We start from the raw sequence: 19,548 nt of genomic DNA on the forward strand, positions 1-19,548 counted from the left end.
GCTTGCCAGGCTTTGCCGTGTGGGCGAGAAACTCTCACCAACTCTCTTGCTTGCTGTGTTCTCCGAGAAGGGCGGAGGAATAGAACCCGGGTCTTCCAGGTCAGCCGCGTGCAAGGCAAACACCCTACATGCTGTGCTATCGCTCCAGCCCATACTATATAGTCAAATTTCTTAAATAAGAATAAATATTTTGACTCTTAGTTATGTAAATTGTATGTTTATAATTGAATTTTGAAAGTTTTTTGTTTTGAAAGTGAAGCCCTTACTACACAAATTATGTGACAATTATTTCCCCTTAAATTATGGCTTGGTTTTTCAATTTGTTGGTAGTATAGTCTCTACTGAAAAAAAATTTAAGCTTAATGAAATCCCAATAATTATTGACTACTCTATTTTTGTCATAGTTAAAGAATCTTGTTATCAATAAATAAACACTGATATAACCAGTGATTATTGTTCTGTACTATACACATTTAAGCACTTCTTTTTAGGTCATTGATACATTTAATGTTAAATATGTCTATAGTATAAGATAAATATCTACATTCCTTTTGTATATGGACACCATTTTTTCTACTTTATATTGTCAACAACATGTTAAGGATTTTAATTATGAAATCTATAGTTCACCATAATATTATTGCTTCAATATTTTTGTTTGTTTTCTATAATATTAGAATTAAATTGATTATACAAATCAAAATAAAAAAACAGAATTTTGAAACATTTATTAAGAATAGAGTAGCTAGCAATGTATCCTAAGAAAAATACTGAGGACACGTTCTCTGATTTGCCTTGTCCTGACACCATAGATTACAGGATTGAGAGCTGGTGGAACAACTACATATAGATTAGCCAATAATATATGAATATACTGGGGAACATTGTGGCCAAAACGGTGTGTCAAAAAAGAGAAAAATGCTGGTGTGAAAAAGGCTAAGATAACAGCAATGTGGGAGCCACAGGTATTTAGAGATTTAAATCTGGCTTCCCAGGAAGGTAGGCAAAAGACAGCATGAAGAATCCTGGCATAGGAGAGAATAATAAGGAGGACATCCAATAATAAGAGAGAAATGTTGCCAAGTCCAAACAGAATATTTGCTTTGATGCTGGCACAAGCCAGTCGAGCAATCCCCATGTGTTCACAATAGGTATGAGGAATTACATGATTCCCACAGTAGGGCAGTCTCAAGAGTAGTAACACCAGTGGAAGCACCATGTACAGACTCCGCAGAATGGCGACACATGCAATGATGATGATGACTTTGTTGGTGAGAATCATGGTGTATCGAAGGGGTTTACAAATGGCAACATAACGATCAAATGCCATGGCCACGAGCACAATGCTTTCCATGGCAGTGAAGAAATGTATGAAGAACATCTGAGAAAGACAACCTCCAAAAGAAATATTCCCGAGGTGAAACCAGAATATGCCGAGCATTTTGGGGATGGTGGCTATAGATATAAGTCCAGATCAATGGAGTCCAACATGGCCAGGAAGTAGTACATGGGCTCATGGAGGCTCTGTTCACTCTGAATCACTATGAGAATAACCACATTTCCCAGGAGTGCCACAACATACACAAAGAAAAAAGGAAACCCAATCCAGACATGCACATGTTCCAGTCCTGGGATGCCCAGTAAAAGGAATGAAGAAGGATGGAACTCAGTGTCATTAGGAAGAGACATTCTTTTTCTTGCAATTGACTGCTGTTAACACCAGAGACAATATAGACTTGTTATAAGGGCCAATTATTTCACTTCATTTTTCCAGATTTCCTGAAAAACAAAACAAAACAAACCAATGCTTAAATCTTGTTGTGGAATGGAATTAAATAATGATTTGGGTAAAGGATACTATAGAATGCTGTATTAAGTCCTTCAAAATCCTCGAGACTTGTTACCAATGTTTTCACATTTTAAACTTTCTATTCTATTTACTGTTTTTATTTTTGGAGGGTGGCGGGGAGAGGCATACCTGAAAGTGCTCAGGGATAACTCCTGGCTCTGGACTTAAGGATCACACATGGCAGGGCTCAGTAGATCGAATGCAAAGCTTGGGATAGAACCTTTGTGTAAGGCAAGTGTTATACTATCTCTTTAGCCCTATTATTTTATTCATTAACTAGATCAATAATTATATTAATGCCATAGAAGTGTTAGATAAATATAATAAAAATATATTACAATATAAAAATATCAAATCAACAGATTTACATATTGGGCTCTTATACTATTATATGATTCAAGTGCTATAACAAATGCCTTGCATGTATGAGACCCTGAATGTAATCCCTTGCATCACATTCCAAACACCAACTGGCCTCTTCAAACACCAACTTTTTCATATGTCTGTTGTCTGTTCTAATGTCCTCTTCATAAAAGTATTCATCTTATCTTCCCAGATTTTGATGTGGTTATCAGTTGTGTATTAGTGTGTGTGCTAAGTTTTGTGAGTGCTTATATATTTTGAATAGTGCTCCTTTATCTGCAATATCTTGTACGAATAATTTCTCCCATTCAGCAGAGTGCCCTTTTATTTTTACTGGAATTTCTCTTTTATATAATGTAAGAATCTTTAACTATTTTTAATATTATAAACAGGAGACATTTAAAATTAAAAATAACTACTTCCAAGCAAATTAATTTCTTCATTTTGTAGATTTTTCTAGGAGTCCTTGAAAACTATGCTTCCATTCCCTCTGATACAAGTGCTTCTTTCTCTGCTGATAAGAATATTGCCTCTAGTTCCACAAATATTCATCAAAGCCACCACTTAGTCAATCTATAAAGTATAGCAGCCAATTATTTACGTAAGTATTCATATATCATCAATATATGCTGAATTTGTAAATAAAATTAGTTACATTCTCCCATTTGACTTTCTAAATGTAAAGAGCAATATAGGATTATATAATCTTATACATCAGCCATTTGCTTCCTTAATGGGGCATCTTTGTACACTTATTGTCTCTGAACCTCATTGGTACTGAAATACCATGTTCCATTTCCCAAATGACAAACCTAAAAAGAAATAAAAATACAACTATTTTCTCATCTTTGTCTTATCTTACCATCCATGACCACTCCATGCCATGTAGTTTTATTTCCTTTCTCAGAAGCATCTTAAACTCTGTATCCCACTTCCACAAAGTCACTCGTGTTTTAAGATTGATTTACTCATGAATTTCCACATTCAAAACCACATATTATACTAATACTGTGATGAAAAATAGAGAAAGTTGATTTGATCCCTGTTGGCATGTAATTTACAATCCTACACCTGTATTCTGTGAGAGAAACATTTGCTAAACTGATACAGGGACTATTGAGGCACCTCATCCACATAACCCTTTTTACTTTGTTTTGCTGTGAGCTTTTGCAGCCATAAGCACATTTAGATAAAACTTTACCTCAATAGGTTATTGAGTAAATTTTTACTTCATCTTGCTTGCACATTTCCACTCTTTCTCCATCCCTCCATGCTATCTTAACAAAAAATTCTTTGCCTTTCTCTCTTGTATTTTTCATAATCTAATCTAACAATTATATGGCTTACTTCAACTTCTAAGCATACAGAAAATTCTCTTAAATCTCATTGTAATGCATCATTTATTATACTGAGTGTAAAGCATTTATAATTTTCTTAAGGGCCAAATTCTCCTTGGATGGGGACTAACCACCTCCTGGGAACAGATATAACTAATAGGCTCTAGAGAATATTCTTCATAAATACTAAAAATATGGGTTTCTATAGCAATTATACTTTAGATAAAATGATATATGATAGGGGTTGGAGAGGTAGTACAGCAGGGATGAAGGGAAGAAAGGAGTAAGGGAAGAAGGAAGGAAGGAAGGAAGAAAGGAAGGAAGGAAGGAAGGAAGGAAGGAAGGAAGGAAGGATAGAAGTTTTAAAATGTTTCTCAGTTTCTAGTTTTTCCCAAGGATATAGAGGGAAATTCTCAGTATTGTAGTGGAAACTATCAAAAATAAGTTCTTTAAAAAAAAATAAGTTCTTTTTTCCCCACTAGTATGAAATTTAAAACATGATCAGAGGTCATACAGTAATCCAGTAATTATTTCCTCCTAACATTAATTAGGCACTTTGAATATTAATTTAAGCAGACAATCACATCTTCTCTAAGGTATCAATGAAATTTTAAAAATGCAGCATAGTCTATCTTATAAATATGCCCAGGATGTGTAGATAAAGAGCTAGGTGCTGTGTAGAATAAAAAATATTGAAGTATAAAACTAGACTCCTGACTTCAATACTATTGTTTGTTTAGTTGTGTTTGGGGGACATACCTACTTTTACTCAGGACATTCTCCTGACAGCGCCTGGGTAACTATCTAGGATGCTGGAGATTGATAGTCTTCCATGTGTAGGGGAAGTGCTTTACCCACTGTACTATGTCTCCAGACCAATTAAATCCAAGAATATTGTAACCAAATATAAGTTAATGAAATGTGATGGGAAAAATTTATTTAAGACATTTGTTGACAGCATGACTTACAGAAAACTTACAAATGTGAAACATTTCTGATGGACTAAAGAACAAGGACGAAGAAAAATAAAACAAACAGAACACAAAAAAAATTAGAACACAAAAATGTTCAATAAAATTGTCCATTAATTTAAGTAAATTCACAATTAATAAGTGATTTAGATGTTGATTTAGTTATTTTTGAATTTCCATAAAATATAGCTTTCACAAACCATAGTGCCACCCTAACAAAATGAACTTCCCTGTTGATGGTTTTCTTGGAAGGTTTGAAAAAAACCTGTGCTTCTGTTCCATCTAATACATTATTTCCAAATATATAAATTGTCATAAAAGCAACCAATCATTTAATCAATTTATGATGTATCTGGTCCCTTTTAAATCTATATTTATACATCATCCTATTTTGCTGGGTTAATAAATGAGTGCTAGTGACCCACCTTGACCCATTAACTCTAAAAGGTGATATAATGTTATAAGCTCCTAAGCATTAGCAAATCATTTTTTCAGCAGGATTATCCTCCTACACTATCCATTTGCCAACCTCATATGAACTGGAATATCATGTTTCATTTCCTGAAACTGATGAATGCACAAAGATATAAAGTGCTGCGACTTCATCCTTGCTGAATCTTGCAGTCTGGACCACTCCATGAAATAACATTTTATTCTTTTTCTCCAATGTCCACAAGCTGATATTTAGATCCAATTTTCACAGCTCTAACTCTAAAAATCTTGCTCATGATTGTACAGTGAAGAACTCACAAATTTATTGGCTAGAGACTAGAGCAGCAGGTAGGGTGCTTGCCTTACATGTGGTCAACTTGGCTTTGGCACCATGTATGCTTCTCCAAGCCCCTCCAGAAAAAATCCCTGAGTGCAGAGTGAGGAACAAATATTGAACCCAGCCAGGTGTGAACCAAAACTAATCAAACAAAACAGAATAAACTTACAAATTAAATATTCATCTCTCCTAGACTTGATACTGTGATGAAAAAAATAAGAGAAAACTCAGCTTTTCCCTGCTCTCTTACAATTTAAATTCACACCTCTGTACATGAGGAAAACGTTTGCTAAACTGATACAGGGTACAGAGACTCTTCATTCCTCACAAACACTTGCCTTTGCTTTGCATGTAATATTTGTCCATTATCACTGTTACTGTCCTCCCATTGTTCATCGATTTGCTCGAGCGGACCCATTAACATTGTGAGACCTGTTAGTGTGTTTGGCATATCAAATACGTCATGGGGGGGTTCCATTATAAATTCATTTAAGTAAAAGTGTATCTCAGTAGGCTATGAATGTGAATTCTTATTCCATCTTGTTTTTATACTTCTACTTTTCCTCCATCTCTCTTTAATATCTTAGTGAATGTTCTGTGCCCACTCTTATTGATCTTTTTCACAATCTAACACTGATAAAGCTTATTTTTATCTATTTTCAGAAAATATCTCATTGTGGTACACCATTTAGTATTCTGAATTTTAGGACTTCATAATTTTCTTAGGGACCAACTTCCCCTGGGATTCGGACTAATCACATCCTGGAGAACCTAAATGTAGCTAATAGGCTCTAGAGAATAATTCTCAAGTCTTTTGATTCAGATATAGTACATGACTTTATTTCTGTCTTTTTTATATCACCTTCAGTTCTTACTCTTTTCCTATCACACATAAAGACTATAGAAAATTTTTAGAATTATATACATTACTTTAATATTACATAGAATGTAGAAATAAATTTATTTAATATTTAGATGTATGTGTTGCTACAAAGAAAAATGTATACAATAAACCTAAGTAGCTATTAAATACAAAGCTTCATTTATAAACCATCTCATGATTTATCATGAAAATGTCCTAGCAATGGGCTATAGTGAATGCTTTGAATAAATTATGCTGAGGTTCTTCACTATTCACATGTAATGATTATTAAAACTATCATCATTTGCAAAATATTTTTTTCAGAAATTTTGAAGCTCAAAATAAATAAGCAAACAAAATGTGAAAACCTAAGAGGAAATACATTATTCTATTTGCTGAAGTTTTAATGTATCCATATATTTTCCTTAGCATTTGATGGCCATATTTATTATACTCAAACAATTTATTTTCTGATAGATTGCTTATTTCTTATTTGGGAAGTCCTTTTGCTTGGGAAGTCCTTTTACTGTGTTTAGGAACACATTTCTCTGTTTCTTCACTTCACTTGCATCTCTCAAGTCTATTTTTCACATTCATACAAACAGCTGGCTCTCTAGTCAATAAACAGCAGCTATTTGAGACTATAAAATTAATCTCTTTTTCAGTTTTTACCTCATTTTTGATATTTACTCTGGAAGCCTTTCAATTATCTTGATTGCTTGCTCTATTTTGAATGGGCCCTCATTATTAAGGTTATGCAAAAATATGTCAGTGGCTTATGGGAAAAGACATCTTTTACCTTCTTTAAGGTCATTTGGGATCACACCCTATTAACTTGTAAAGGATGCCTTTGGTATGTATGTTTCTATATAGACTCCTTTGTAAACTCTGCAATACTCCAGGCTAAGAAATTTGGAGACTTCCCACTGGGAATTATTGCAAGAATTGGGATTCTCCTCTAGTGTATGTAGTGACCTTTGGAGAACTTTCTAGAAGTTGTTTAGCAAGCCTATGGATAAGCTGAAGATAATTTCCTCAGGTCTATGTTATCTGACAGATCCATTTATTTTTCTGGTACATAGCTGATCATAATGCAAGAACCACAACATTGCTGAATTAAGAAGTTCAGCATCTTCACCAGGTATTTTTCCTGGTCCACTTAATGGGTATAGAGGAGAAGGGCTAATGTGGTATCCTTTAGTTAAAGCTCTCCTGTAGTACAATTTAAGTACAAAAATGGCTTTTGCGACAGTATCCATGTCTTTACAGCATTCCAGTACATGGTTTCCCCGTTCAACAGATACTTAGGAATAGTTAGTGAGTCTCCTTTTGGTATGACTTAGGGCCTTTTTGGGTTTCTTCTTGTCAGTCAATGTGTGAGCATGTCTGTAGGCTTGTTCTTAAAGAGATTTTATTTTCCCTACCACCTTTTGAGACTGACTTTAATACACTTTTTATCTAAAAAGCTAGACTTTTTGGAAGTCTCATCTCAAGGAAGGTCACAAGAGTTTCTAATATTTGTTTTAACATTATAAATTCTGAGGGAGAAGCTTGACATATTATATATCTTACCTGCTGGGTTTTATTGAGAAGTTTTGGTGAAGAAAGGATTAGTGTGAAATTTTGCATGGATATATAAATCATCAAGTCCTGAATTAATATTTTTGATAGTTTAAAACAAAGTAATAATTTTTCTTTTAATATACACAACGTAATTTAATCTAACACAATGTTATTATAGATAGCTACATTTCTTTACTACATAGAAAAAATTCAATATTTTTGACATCCTTGTGGAAATCTCTTTAGTCAAATATACCAGTTCAGTATAACTATTTTATATTGTTTATGGTTTTGAAGGGATCAGTTTGGACAATATTATCTCTTTGAGTAAAATGAATCCCCTTAGCTCAAACTTTTAATTTTGTCTTCTTCATTTTTCTTCTGTCTTTACCCTTTGTCTCATCATTGTCCATCCATTTCCATAAATATGAATGACTCCCAAATCAATGACACATCTTTTAAAAATTTTTATTAGGAGAAGTAAAACTGAAGATGTTATTGTTCTTGGTTATCTAATCAATATAAAGATCCCTAAAACCTGATGTTATATATGAAACAAGTTAGGTATTTATTTATGTTCACATATCTGTAGATTCAGAGAAACTCAGAAATAATTACATGAAAAATTCCCATTTTTCTACAATTATCATAGTGTTATTTGGGCTAGCTTAAATGCATGAGATTGATTTTAATAGCCAATGACTGAAAAACTTGGAGTAAGCAGTTCTTAGGATTTCTACATGACTGGTGGACAGTTTTTTTTTTTACTTTTTTTTTTTTTTGGGTCACACCTGGCAATGCACAGGGGTTCCAACCCCAGTGAACAGTTTTCAGCTCTGTTAAGACTATTGTCTTGAGCTAAATTTTCTAAATTATTTTATGTATAAATGAAATAATTAATGAGATGATGAATGCAATAAGTCTCATTTATTTTCCCAGGATCTTAGGTCTTTATATCTCTGTTATTGTACATTATCTTTCATCTATATAGTTCAAAAGAAGTCACTGTCACTGTCACTGCCATTGTTCATCGATTTGCTTGAGCGGGTACCAGTAACATCTTCACTTTGGACTTGTTACTGTTTTTGGCATATCGAATACGCCACAGGGAGCTTGTTAGGCTCTGCCATATCATAAGGAGAATGGTGGATAAATTATAAAAATAAAGATTTGAACTGTAACAGACCTTCTATGGATCAAAAAGAACAAGATCGCTGGAACATGCTAATGAAAGAGATGTGTCAGATACTTATGTACATGACATTGATTGATATTAAGGAGGAGGCTAAAATTTTCATTTGAAAGCAAAAATTTGATGAAATTAATTGGAAAGGAAATATTAGATAAGAGTTCCTTACTTTCAGTGTGAAGGTGATTTATGAGCACTCTCTAGAGAATATAAACTTCATCTACGCTGACAGTCCAGAGAGAATATAGTCCACAACTGACCGGGAGCAGGAAGACTGTGACTATATAAATCTCTATGCCTAGAGAAGAAAGTGTAGGTGTCAGAGATGCCAGAGGGTGTTCTCAAAGTGAATTTTCTCCTGCCATTTGGAAAATACGGTAAAGTATGATATAGTTGTTAATTCTGTGGGAGAATATATGTGAAGTGAAGTACAAGTTACTGCAAGCAAGGAAGCAAGCAAGGATAAAGAGTGGGAAAAGTCTGCAAAAGAGGCATTGAGTGGCAATCATGTTTGGTCTATAGTCTACTTTCAGCTTGCATCTCCCATCCTGGGCGGATCTTCCCAACACCCTTTATTTGGTGTTCCCTTCTCTATCTAAGCTGCCTTTACCCCTAGAGTGCATGGCTGGCCTCCAAGCCATGAAGTAAAACTCCTGGTATTTATCTATTATTCTTGGGTGTTAGTCTCCTATATTGTCACTTTATGTTCTCCAGATGAAAGCAATCTTTCTATGTCTGTCCCTCTCTTTCTGACTCATCTCGCTTAGCATGATTGCCACTCAATGCCTCTTTTGCAAACCACAGCACCCAAAAGGAGAGAGAGAACAAAAGGGAATGCCCTGCCACAGAGGCAGGGTGGGATGGGGGGTTAGGGGGTGGGAGGGATACTGGGATTAGTGGTGATGGAAAATGGGCACTGGTGGAGGGATGGGTACATGATCATTGTACAACTGAAACCCAAGCACAAAAATTTGTAAGTCTACAATGTAACTCATGGTGTTTTGCTAATAAAAATTTAAAAAGAAAAAAGAAAAACATGTAAAGACCTTAAAAAAAAGAGTGGGAAAAGTCTGAACACCATATAAAGTTGGAAAGGGATAAAAGAAAATCATGAACATTGTAAATTCTGTGCACATAAACTAAGCTGCTTACATTTCTACATATATATGGCACACACATATATGTTTTATGTATATAAACAGCATATTACCCCAAAAGCTTAGAAAGATGAAAACAAAAAGCCCCAAAACTGTTTTAGCTCACTTTTTGTTCTCGTTTAATGTGAAAAGGCCCAAGAAGTAATATTAAGAATATAAGATCTGTGTTTCCCTGGTCCTTATTTAGTATGTTAGTGGTAGGAGCAAATGAAATAAACAGGTATATTTTCATAAATAATGTTACCAGCAAATACTGATATAATTTGTTCAATTTTCTAGGACCCAAGACCAATGTTTTAAAAAAGATAAGTAGTATGTAGTTAGCTCAGATAGTTTTCTGGAAGTATATGCCATTGAACTGAAAATAAAGCAAAGATAACATGGAAGGGAAAATCCACATTGAGACATATAAGTGTCTTGGAGCACTAGCAAGTGCATCATTTAAAGTTCTTCCATCTGCCCACCAAACACTGACATGGTCATTGAGATCTTGCCACAAATATTGACAATGGAAAATGTCTCCAGACATTGCCGAACTATGGGGAAAAGTCAGCCTGGATGAGAAACCACATTACAAAGAGCAACTTGTCATTATCTTTATTCATTACAGGACATGAAATGGCATTTAGTTTTTCTGGGTATGGTGAGAAAGTGGGTGGAAGTTCACTTGAAAATATTAGATGGCAGGTCCCAAAAATGGTGAGGAGGGAACCCAGTGTTGTCCAAAGATTTGAAAATCAATCGATGTATGATGATAAGCAGATAACTATGTAATTAGAAAATTAATAAGTCAGTGGTTGATTTGCTCACTTTTAATTGATTTGGAAATGTATCTGTTTATATGCTCAGGAGGTAACCAATACTGAGTAATACTTTTGTAAAGTTCACCTAATTCTGAGATGAAAACAAATAAATTCACTCTAATCTAAAATTAGGGCTAGTGATTGTTTTAATTCTGATTCTCAAAACACATACATGTATTTCTCTACACCTGAAATTAACTTTCAATGCATATCTTTTTTTGTAGAAATTTAATGTTTTTACATCCTTTTGACTTGCTACAGAAGTTTTTTTTATTCTCACCATATATTTTCTGCTATTTCTATCTATAATAAAAAATATTTGCTATAGTTTTATCATTTATATATCCCTCACTTTTATTTTGTTTGTTTTATTCAAAGTTTCTATGTAAATTTATATATACATACACATATATACATATGTATGTATATAGTATATGTATTTCCCATTTAATCTCCTTTCCATTTATAAAAGACTCCACATTAACCCCATTCTTTGTTAGTGTCCTGTGCTATTTGGTATTAACAGAGGTGCTGGTATTTTATCTATGCCTCTATTCTTGATGGGTACAAAGTCACTTAATTTCTATGTATTTCTATAATCAGTGTCTATAATTTTCATAGTGTTTTAAAAAGTGTTTTAGTCTGAAAGTTGCTCCATAAATCTCAACTTTTTTACTGATTATCTTAAAATACTACTGGGAAAAAGTGTAGAGTAATTTACTGCTCAGCTAGCTGCTATTAACAAATTACTTAATAACTTCATTTATTTTATACTTAAAAAAGGGAAATCAAAGCAAAAAGCAAAATACTGGATAAAAGACAGCTTCATTGGATGCCAACTGTAGCACTGTCCTCCCATTGTTCATCGATTTGCTCAAGGGTGCCCAGTAACATCTCCATTGTGAGACTTGTTGTTACTGTGTTTGACATATCGAATACAACACGGGTAGCTTGGCCAGTCTTTGCTGTGTGAAGGGATGAATCAAATCCGGGTTGGACACATGCAAGGCAAACGCCCTACCCACTGTGCTATCACTCCAGCCCCAATATCAAGAGTACAAAGCAATATTATTTTATTGTCTAAGAAGCATTAGATAGAACTTAAATTAAAGTTAAAAAGATTGAACCTGTTAGACATTCTTGATTAACATCTCCAAACATCTATTTATTGTTTCTTAAATTACTTTAAAATGGTATGTGTTAAATTAATATAAAGAGAACATTTCAATTAAAATTTTATATAAACAAAAGTTGTACATAACTTAAAAAACTTCCACAAATGTTGTCTTTTCATGGTATTTACTCATGACCCAAAAAATTTGGACAAAGGTGACTTTCAGATGACAGCATTAAGTCTTTAATTATTTTTCAAATAATCTGGTACATTCTATTATTGTCACAAATTTCAGCTCATTTACTCATCTAATAATTTTATCTGTTAAATTGCATTTATAAAGTAGTTTTACATTGATGAGCAGTGAAAAGTAAAATAAGGTTTCTGATTTCAAATTCATATATATCATAGTTATATACGGATAAATATTCTCACTAATTACCCAATGAAAGAAAGGTTTGTATTACATATACAAAAGCATTTGTATATATATATACACATATAAAATACTATGTGAGCAACAATATTATGTATAAATAGAAAAACATGTATAACGGTTTACTTTGAGTATTCACCTTATAGCTGTACATTCTTCAGCTCTATCAATTCATTCTTTGTGAATAAGCATCATATGGTGAAGTGATATCAGCTCTATTCTTAGAACCATTAAAATAAGGGTGGCAGAAAAGATTCGAATGTTCAATAGGAGATAACGAATTCTGCAGAGTTGTTTTATATTTCGCCAGGAATCTGGGAAAAGAATGAAGTGGTGCAATAATAACTGATGGGAAGTCAGCATCTAAGACTGACATGGAATCACCTGCAGTGGTAGAGAGAATGTCCGTTCCTAATATTACCCAGTTCCACCCTTCTTCGTTCCTTCTTTTGGGTATCCCAGGGCTAGAAGATGTGCATGTCTGGATTGGATTTCCTTTCTTCTGTGTGTATATTGTTGCTCTTCTGGGGAATGCTGCTATTCTTTTTGTGATCCAAACTGAACACAGTCTCCATGAGCCCATGTACTACTTCTTAGCCATGTTGGACTTCATTGACCTGGGTTTATCCACAGCCACCATCCCTAAAATGTTAGGCATCTTCTGGTTCCATCTCAGGGATATTGCATTTGAAAGCTGCCTTTTCCAAATGTTCCTCATCCACTTCTTCACTGCCATGGAGAGCATTGTGCTCGTGGCCATGGCTTTTGACCGCTATGTGGCCATTTGTAAACCCCTTCGTTACACCACGATTCTCACCAACAAAGTCATCATCATCATTGCATGTGCTGCCATTTTGCGGAGCCTGTGCATGGTGGTTCCTCTTGTGTTTCTTCTCCTGAGGCTGCCCTACTGTGGACATCGTATCATCCCTCATACCTACTGTGAGCACATGGGCATTGCTAGACTGGCCTGTGCCAGCATCAAAATCAACATAATATTTGGCCTTGGAGACATGTCTATTTTATTACTAGATGTACTTCTTATTACTCTTTCCTATGTTCGGATCCTCTATGCTGTCTTTCGTCTACCGTCCTGGGAAGCTCGACTTAAAGCTCTCAACACCTGTGGCTCCCACATTGGTGTTATCCTCGCCTTTTTTACACCAGCATTTTTCTCTTTCTTGACACACCGTTTTGGCCGCAATGTACCTCAGTATATCCACATCTTGTTAGCTAATCTATATGTGGTTGTTCCACCAGCCCTCAACCCTGTAATTTATGGGGTCAGGACCAAACAAATTAGGGAGAGAGTTTTGAAGATATTTTTGAGAAAAGATGTTTAACTCTCAGTGGTGCAACAATATCTTGTAATTCTTATTTCTTCCACATGTTCTTTAGATGCAGTTTATTGTCTGAAAAGATAGAACAGAGGGAGAAAATGTGAATATAAACAGCAATGACATTCTTGCTCTATACTCCTTTCATTTATGTATAATAGCAAGCTTCTTGATGGCAGAATTTTATTTTTTAAAATTGTTAAATATTCTACTAAGTCATAATATATGCTTGACTTGTTTGATCATCTAGGGAGTTCTACAAAGTAGTTGCTATATTCCCAAGATTTCTGATAAAAGGTTGATAAATATATTGGTTATATGATTTTATGAAAATTCAGTTTCTATTGGGTGGTATATTATTAAACTGAGAATTAATAAACCTCTAGTATCTGAATCAGAAGAGGAGATATGGAACAAATAACATAAAATTTGCTCACATATTATAAATAATTTTGGTAGTGTACTTCTTGAAATAATATCATTATTTAACTCACTGGCATTAACTGTTATAAATTATATGCCATATTTACATATTTATTTCTGATGTTAATTCTATAAGGCAGTTACTCTTGCTATTTACATTTTGGTATAATTAATTGTGGACATGGATCTTCATCACAAATTATGATTTAGATTTTAGATCCAGTTTCTAGGAAACAGAAGAAGCTATGCATTTAGAAATAATAAGGAAAACAGAAAGTAACAGTGCTTAGCAATAAAAGATGCATGCATTGAATGAATTTTTCTGAACTTCTGCGTGTAAATTGTAAATGACTAAAAATAAAAAAATGGAAATGTAGAATTCTATATACTCAGAAATACATGGCAGAAGAGTTTAGGAACATTAGACTATAAGTTTATATATTACCTTCTGTTTTAGAAATTTTATAATATTAAAATATATTCCAAACATTGATCCAAATTATTGATGATAGAAACAAAATGAGAAAATATTTTCTCTTTTTACTGTCAGTGATTATAAAAAATCACTGATCCACTTTAAAAAAGAGTATTATTTAATGCTACTTCAGATGAGTTTGTCAAAGTTATGAGCTATCTGGTTAAAATTTCGGATTCTTCATCAATTATGAGCATAAAAATTTTATTACATCATCAGAAAGTGTACTAGGAAAAATGTTGAAAATATTGTCTTCTAAATATGGATTTGCATGTACAAAATATTACAAACAGAGCATCACAGCTGAATCAAACTTCAAAAATGTCAATAGACTGTAATTAATATTTTTTAAGTTGGATATTGACTAAACCAATAAAATACACTAGAACAATTAAGTAATTGAGTGACACATCTCAGGAAAACTGATTTTTCCAAGCTAGGCAATTTATTCAAATTTTTCTGACTTAAGGTAAGGTAAAATAGTATTAGTGATTGATACACAATAGAAAGATTTGCCAATTAGCATATCTACAAACAAAAATGATGAAATCTTGCATTTGCTACAATATGGTTAGAATTGAAAGGTGTCATGTTAAAAACATCAGAGGGAGAAAGACATACACCAGATGAACCCACTCTTATGTGATATTTTAAGGAACAAAACAAAGGACTAGACAATGGTAAATGTGAACAAACTGTAGACTGACAACAGAACTAATGTGAACAAACTGTAGACTGACAACAGAACTGACTTAACCAAGCAGGTTGGAAATGGAAAGAGGTAGGAGAAAAGAAGGGACCTAGTAACTGTAACAGAAGAACAATGGTACTTTGGTGTTAAGAGTGGTGCAGGGTCCCAATTCCATGAATTTAGAGCTAAGAAACTGCACTCAGAACTGTGGCATTTCCCTAGATCAGTCAGGAGCCCCTGAAGCACATGGCCGCTAATACAGCAGTACATTTCTTCACTTCATCATATCTCACAGAGAGGATACTCTAATACTCTAACTCTAGATGCCCATTCACACAACAAAACACAAGAGTCATTTCTGGGATGCAAAAGGCATGATGGGAAAGCAATGCAGAACTCCACTAATGACAGAAGATGGTAACCCTGAAGAGTCAATCAGTAATAACTAGTTATATGACCTAGTTATATGAGTCTCCTGCCCCCGCGCCTAGCTGTCCTCACTGGGGTCCCTTGGAGGGGGGGGGGGCGGGTTGAGTTTCCCTCCCTGCCCTAAGCAGAGCCCCAGCATCCAAAGACCTCAAGAACCAGCCACAGCCATGCCGAGACCACTCTCCACACGTCCGGACAAGCCTCATGCATGAAGGAACTGGCAGAGGAACTCAGGCATGTGGGTCCCGGGGCTGAGATCTCCAAGCCTGCTCAGATTGGAACTGGGCCTTCTCCACTCAGATCCCCCATCTTCTAGTAGGTAGGCATTACACCCACCAGCTGCTGCCGGCGCCAGGTGGTTCCCATCAACAGCCAAGACCCAGAGACTATAAAACCCAGCTCCTGGAAGCACACGGCTGCATTTGTGGCTGCGTGACATCTTATTATCTCATTTTTACTTGGGAGAACCTGGCAGGCTACCGAAAGTATCCTGCCCTCACGGCAGAGTCTGGTAAACTTCCCGTGTCATACTCAATATGCCAAATACCAGTAACAATGATAGGTATCATTCTCCTAGCCCTGAAAGAGCATTGAATAGGGCTCTTTTAAAATCTCAGGGATAGGAAGAAGGAAACGTTACTGGTGCCTGCTTGAGGCAATCGACGAACAACAGGATGATCGTGATCGTGATTGTGATCGTGATGACCTACTTGAATAAGGACTTCAGATTGGAAATGTAAAAGATGTTTAAGGAGCTGAAAGAAAAAGTGGAACAATCAGTAAAACACAAGAGAATATGAAAGCAAAAATGAGAAGAAATGATGGAATAAACAGAAATGGCAGAACTAAAGAATTTGATAGGTGATATGAAAAACTCACTGAAAGGTCCTAGCTGCAGAAGACAAAATCGGCGAACTCCAAGATAAAATGTAGGAAACATACAAAGAACAGCAGAAGATGGAAAAAAACTCAAACTAAACAGCAGACAAGAGAACTCTGGAATAAATTCAAGAGGAGGATCATTGATGTCCTAGAGGGACAGGAACAGTCATAAACTTCACTGCTGAGCAGTTTCCACAGTTGGTGAGTGCAGGAATGGAGATTCAAAAGGCCTGATGTATACCAGTTAAAAGAAACCCAAATAAAAGTACTCAAAGACACAGTTTAATCAGAATGATTCATACCTTAGAATACCTAAAGCAGTTAAAGAAAAAATGTTACATACAAAAAATAAGTGATAAGATTTACAACAGATTTATCAGGTCCAAAGACAATGGTCGGATATAGTTAAAAATTTCAATGAAATGAATGCCTCAACAAGAATACTTTACCTACCACAATCTCATTCAGATTTGAAGGAGGAATGCACAACTTCACACACACAAAAAAGCATCTCAGGATCTTCATAGACTTGAAACCATCTCTAAAGAAGAGCTAAAAGGGTCACTCTAATACTAGACAAATTTCTCAAACATACCAAAATTCTACAGAAAGATGGCATAAAACACCATAACAGTAATCTTACTCAAAATAAATGGTCTACATAGACCACGTAAGAGGTAAGATGAATTAGAAAATTGAAAGCCAACATTCTGTTCCTTAAAAGAAACACATTTGAACAGTAAGGGAAAACACAGAATCAAAGTCAAATGGTTAAAGACAATATTCAAGAAAAATCCCACACACAAAGGCTGGTATAGTCATAATGGTATAAAAAATTTGTAATTGAATTTTTATATACAAAATTTCATTCCTGGAAATATACCCTAATGGCCCAAAAGTAGCACTATAGCTAGCACTGTCCTCCCATGCTCGAGTGGGCCCAGTAACATCTCCTTTGTGAGACTTGTTACTGTGTTTGGCATATTGAATACATCACGGGTAGCTTGTCAGGCTTTGCCATGTGAGTGAAATACTCTCGGTAGCTTGCCAGGCTCTCCGAGAGGGGTGGAGGAATTGAACCCAGCTTGGCCGGGCCAGCTGCGCACAAGGCAAATGCCCTACTTCTGTGCTATCGCTCCAGCCCCAAAAGTACAAACCAGAAAAGACATCTACTCTACCATTATATCACTGTAGTACTATATACAATAGGCTAAATATGGAAACAACCCAAATGCCTAGGAACAGATGACTAGATAAAGAAACAATGGTGCACATACACAATGAAATAATAAGCTGTCACTGTCACTATCGTCCAGTTATTCATCGATTTGCTCAAACGGGCCCAGTAATGTCTCCATTTTGAGACTTGCTGTTACTGTGTTTGGCATATTGAATATGTCATAGATAGCTTGCCAGGCTTTGTCTTGTGGGCGAAATACTCTCAGTAGCTTGCCGAGCTCTCCGAGGGGGGGGAGGAATTGAACCTGGCTTGGCCAGGCTGGCTGCGCGCAAGGCAAACACTCTACTGCTGTGCTATCGCTACAGCTTGGAATACTAAGCAGTTCTAAGAAAAGATAAAGTCATGCAGTTTGCTTCATAATAGATGGATCTGTGAGTATCATGTTGAACAAATTCAGTCAAAGGGAGAGAAACACACTCAGGAGACTGGAAACAGTAACTACTGGCAGGGATATAATGAAAAAAGGAGCTCTCATTCACTGTTGGTCAGACTGTTGCAGGGAGTGTTTCATGGTGTAGCTTCTCTGAAAATGATTTGGAGATTCTTCAAAACATTGCAAATAGAACTTTTCTAGAACCCATGCTTATTTCAACTTGGAAGAAATTGAAAGGAGTTATGATGAGTGAAGTGTGTCTGAAGGTAACAGATAAATACCATATGATCTTGCTCTTATGCAAAGAAACTAAGATGTGAATTAGATAATACTCAATGGCAATAAATTCTGAGACATGATACATAGAACTTAGCAAGTATGAGAGAAGGGGAAAAGGACTGTGGGATGATGAAGAGGGGACCTGGAATCACTGGTGGAAAAACTAATTTAGTCTCTGAAACCATAAAATAATGACCTTAATGTCATTTAAGCTATGCTACCTTAATCAAAAATAATGTTAAAATATATAATGATTTAAATTAAAATAATTTTCAATTGAAGGCAACTAGCAAAAAAGGCTAAAAATACTTGTACCTTTTTACAAAAATGTATAAGTACTACCTAAAACATTGTAAGTTTAGTGTATACTTATTGGCATAAGAAGATTCATAGTCTATTGTAGGATAAGATTGGTTTGTCCTTTCTGCCTTTCCACAGGGAGCTTAGGTTTATTGGGTTACTCCCATCACAGTGCTCCCATTCCTTTGTGTTCATTTGTAACTTCTTTCTTTGTGCTCTGTTAACTTGTAAATAGTGCTTTTCTCTTCTCCTTAAGTACTTTGTAGAGTTAAAGCAGTGTCCTTTTTGTATAGAAACAGGAAGACAGTTAATGCTATGCTTTGGTAACTTAGAAGTTAATTGACTCCAGATAATATTACCTCCTGGGCATCTGTTCTCTTAACCTAAGCCTCAGTTGCTCTTACTTCCTAGCACTCCAAATGCAGGGACCTCGTTTCCTCCTTCATCTGCCCATGGTAAGGACCGACCCTGATGGGGGAGCAGTCCAGGCCACTGAACCTGGGCATTGAGAGGGAGAGTCTTTAGGGCTTTCCCTAGTCGCCTGGAGAATACACAGTCTATTATGAAATCAGAGCTCTAAAGTTAACAGAACACATTCAAATCAAGTCAATTGTACACTTTTTTTTCTTCCCATCATTGATGTTTTACAAATTTAGCTAGTGAATTAAAGTGCATCTTTCATCAGAGAATACTATTTTCATTTTAT

At 35.2% G+C, this 19,548-nt stretch overlaps 1 protein-coding gene and 1 pseudogene across 1 annotated transcript; one reads left to right on the forward strand and one right to left on the reverse strand.

Moving 5' to 3' along the window:
• Positions 1-745: 745 nt before the first annotated feature.
• LOC130025419 (olfactory receptor 52E8-like) lies at positions 746-1,689 on the reverse strand (annotated as a pseudogene).
• An 11,113-nt stretch (positions 1,690-12,802) lies between these two features.
• On the forward strand, positions 12,803-13,756 carry LOC130025420 (olfactory receptor 52E8-like). Its single transcript, XM_056116370.1, has one exon. The coding sequence runs from the start codon at positions 12,815-12,817 to the stop codon at positions 13,754-13,756; it is 942 nt and encodes a 313-aa protein (XP_055972345.1). The 5' UTR covers positions 12,803-12,814.
• The last annotated feature ends 5,792 nt before the right edge of the window (positions 13,757-19,548 follow it).

The sequence above is a fragment of the Sorex fumeus genome, unplaced genomic scaffold (assembly GCF_029834395.1).
Source record: "Sorex fumeus unplaced genomic scaffold, SorFum_2.1 ptg000030l, whole genome shotgun sequence".
In the NCBI taxonomy this organism is placed as follows: Eukaryota; Metazoa; Chordata; class Mammalia; order Eulipotyphla; family Soricidae; genus Sorex; species Sorex fumeus.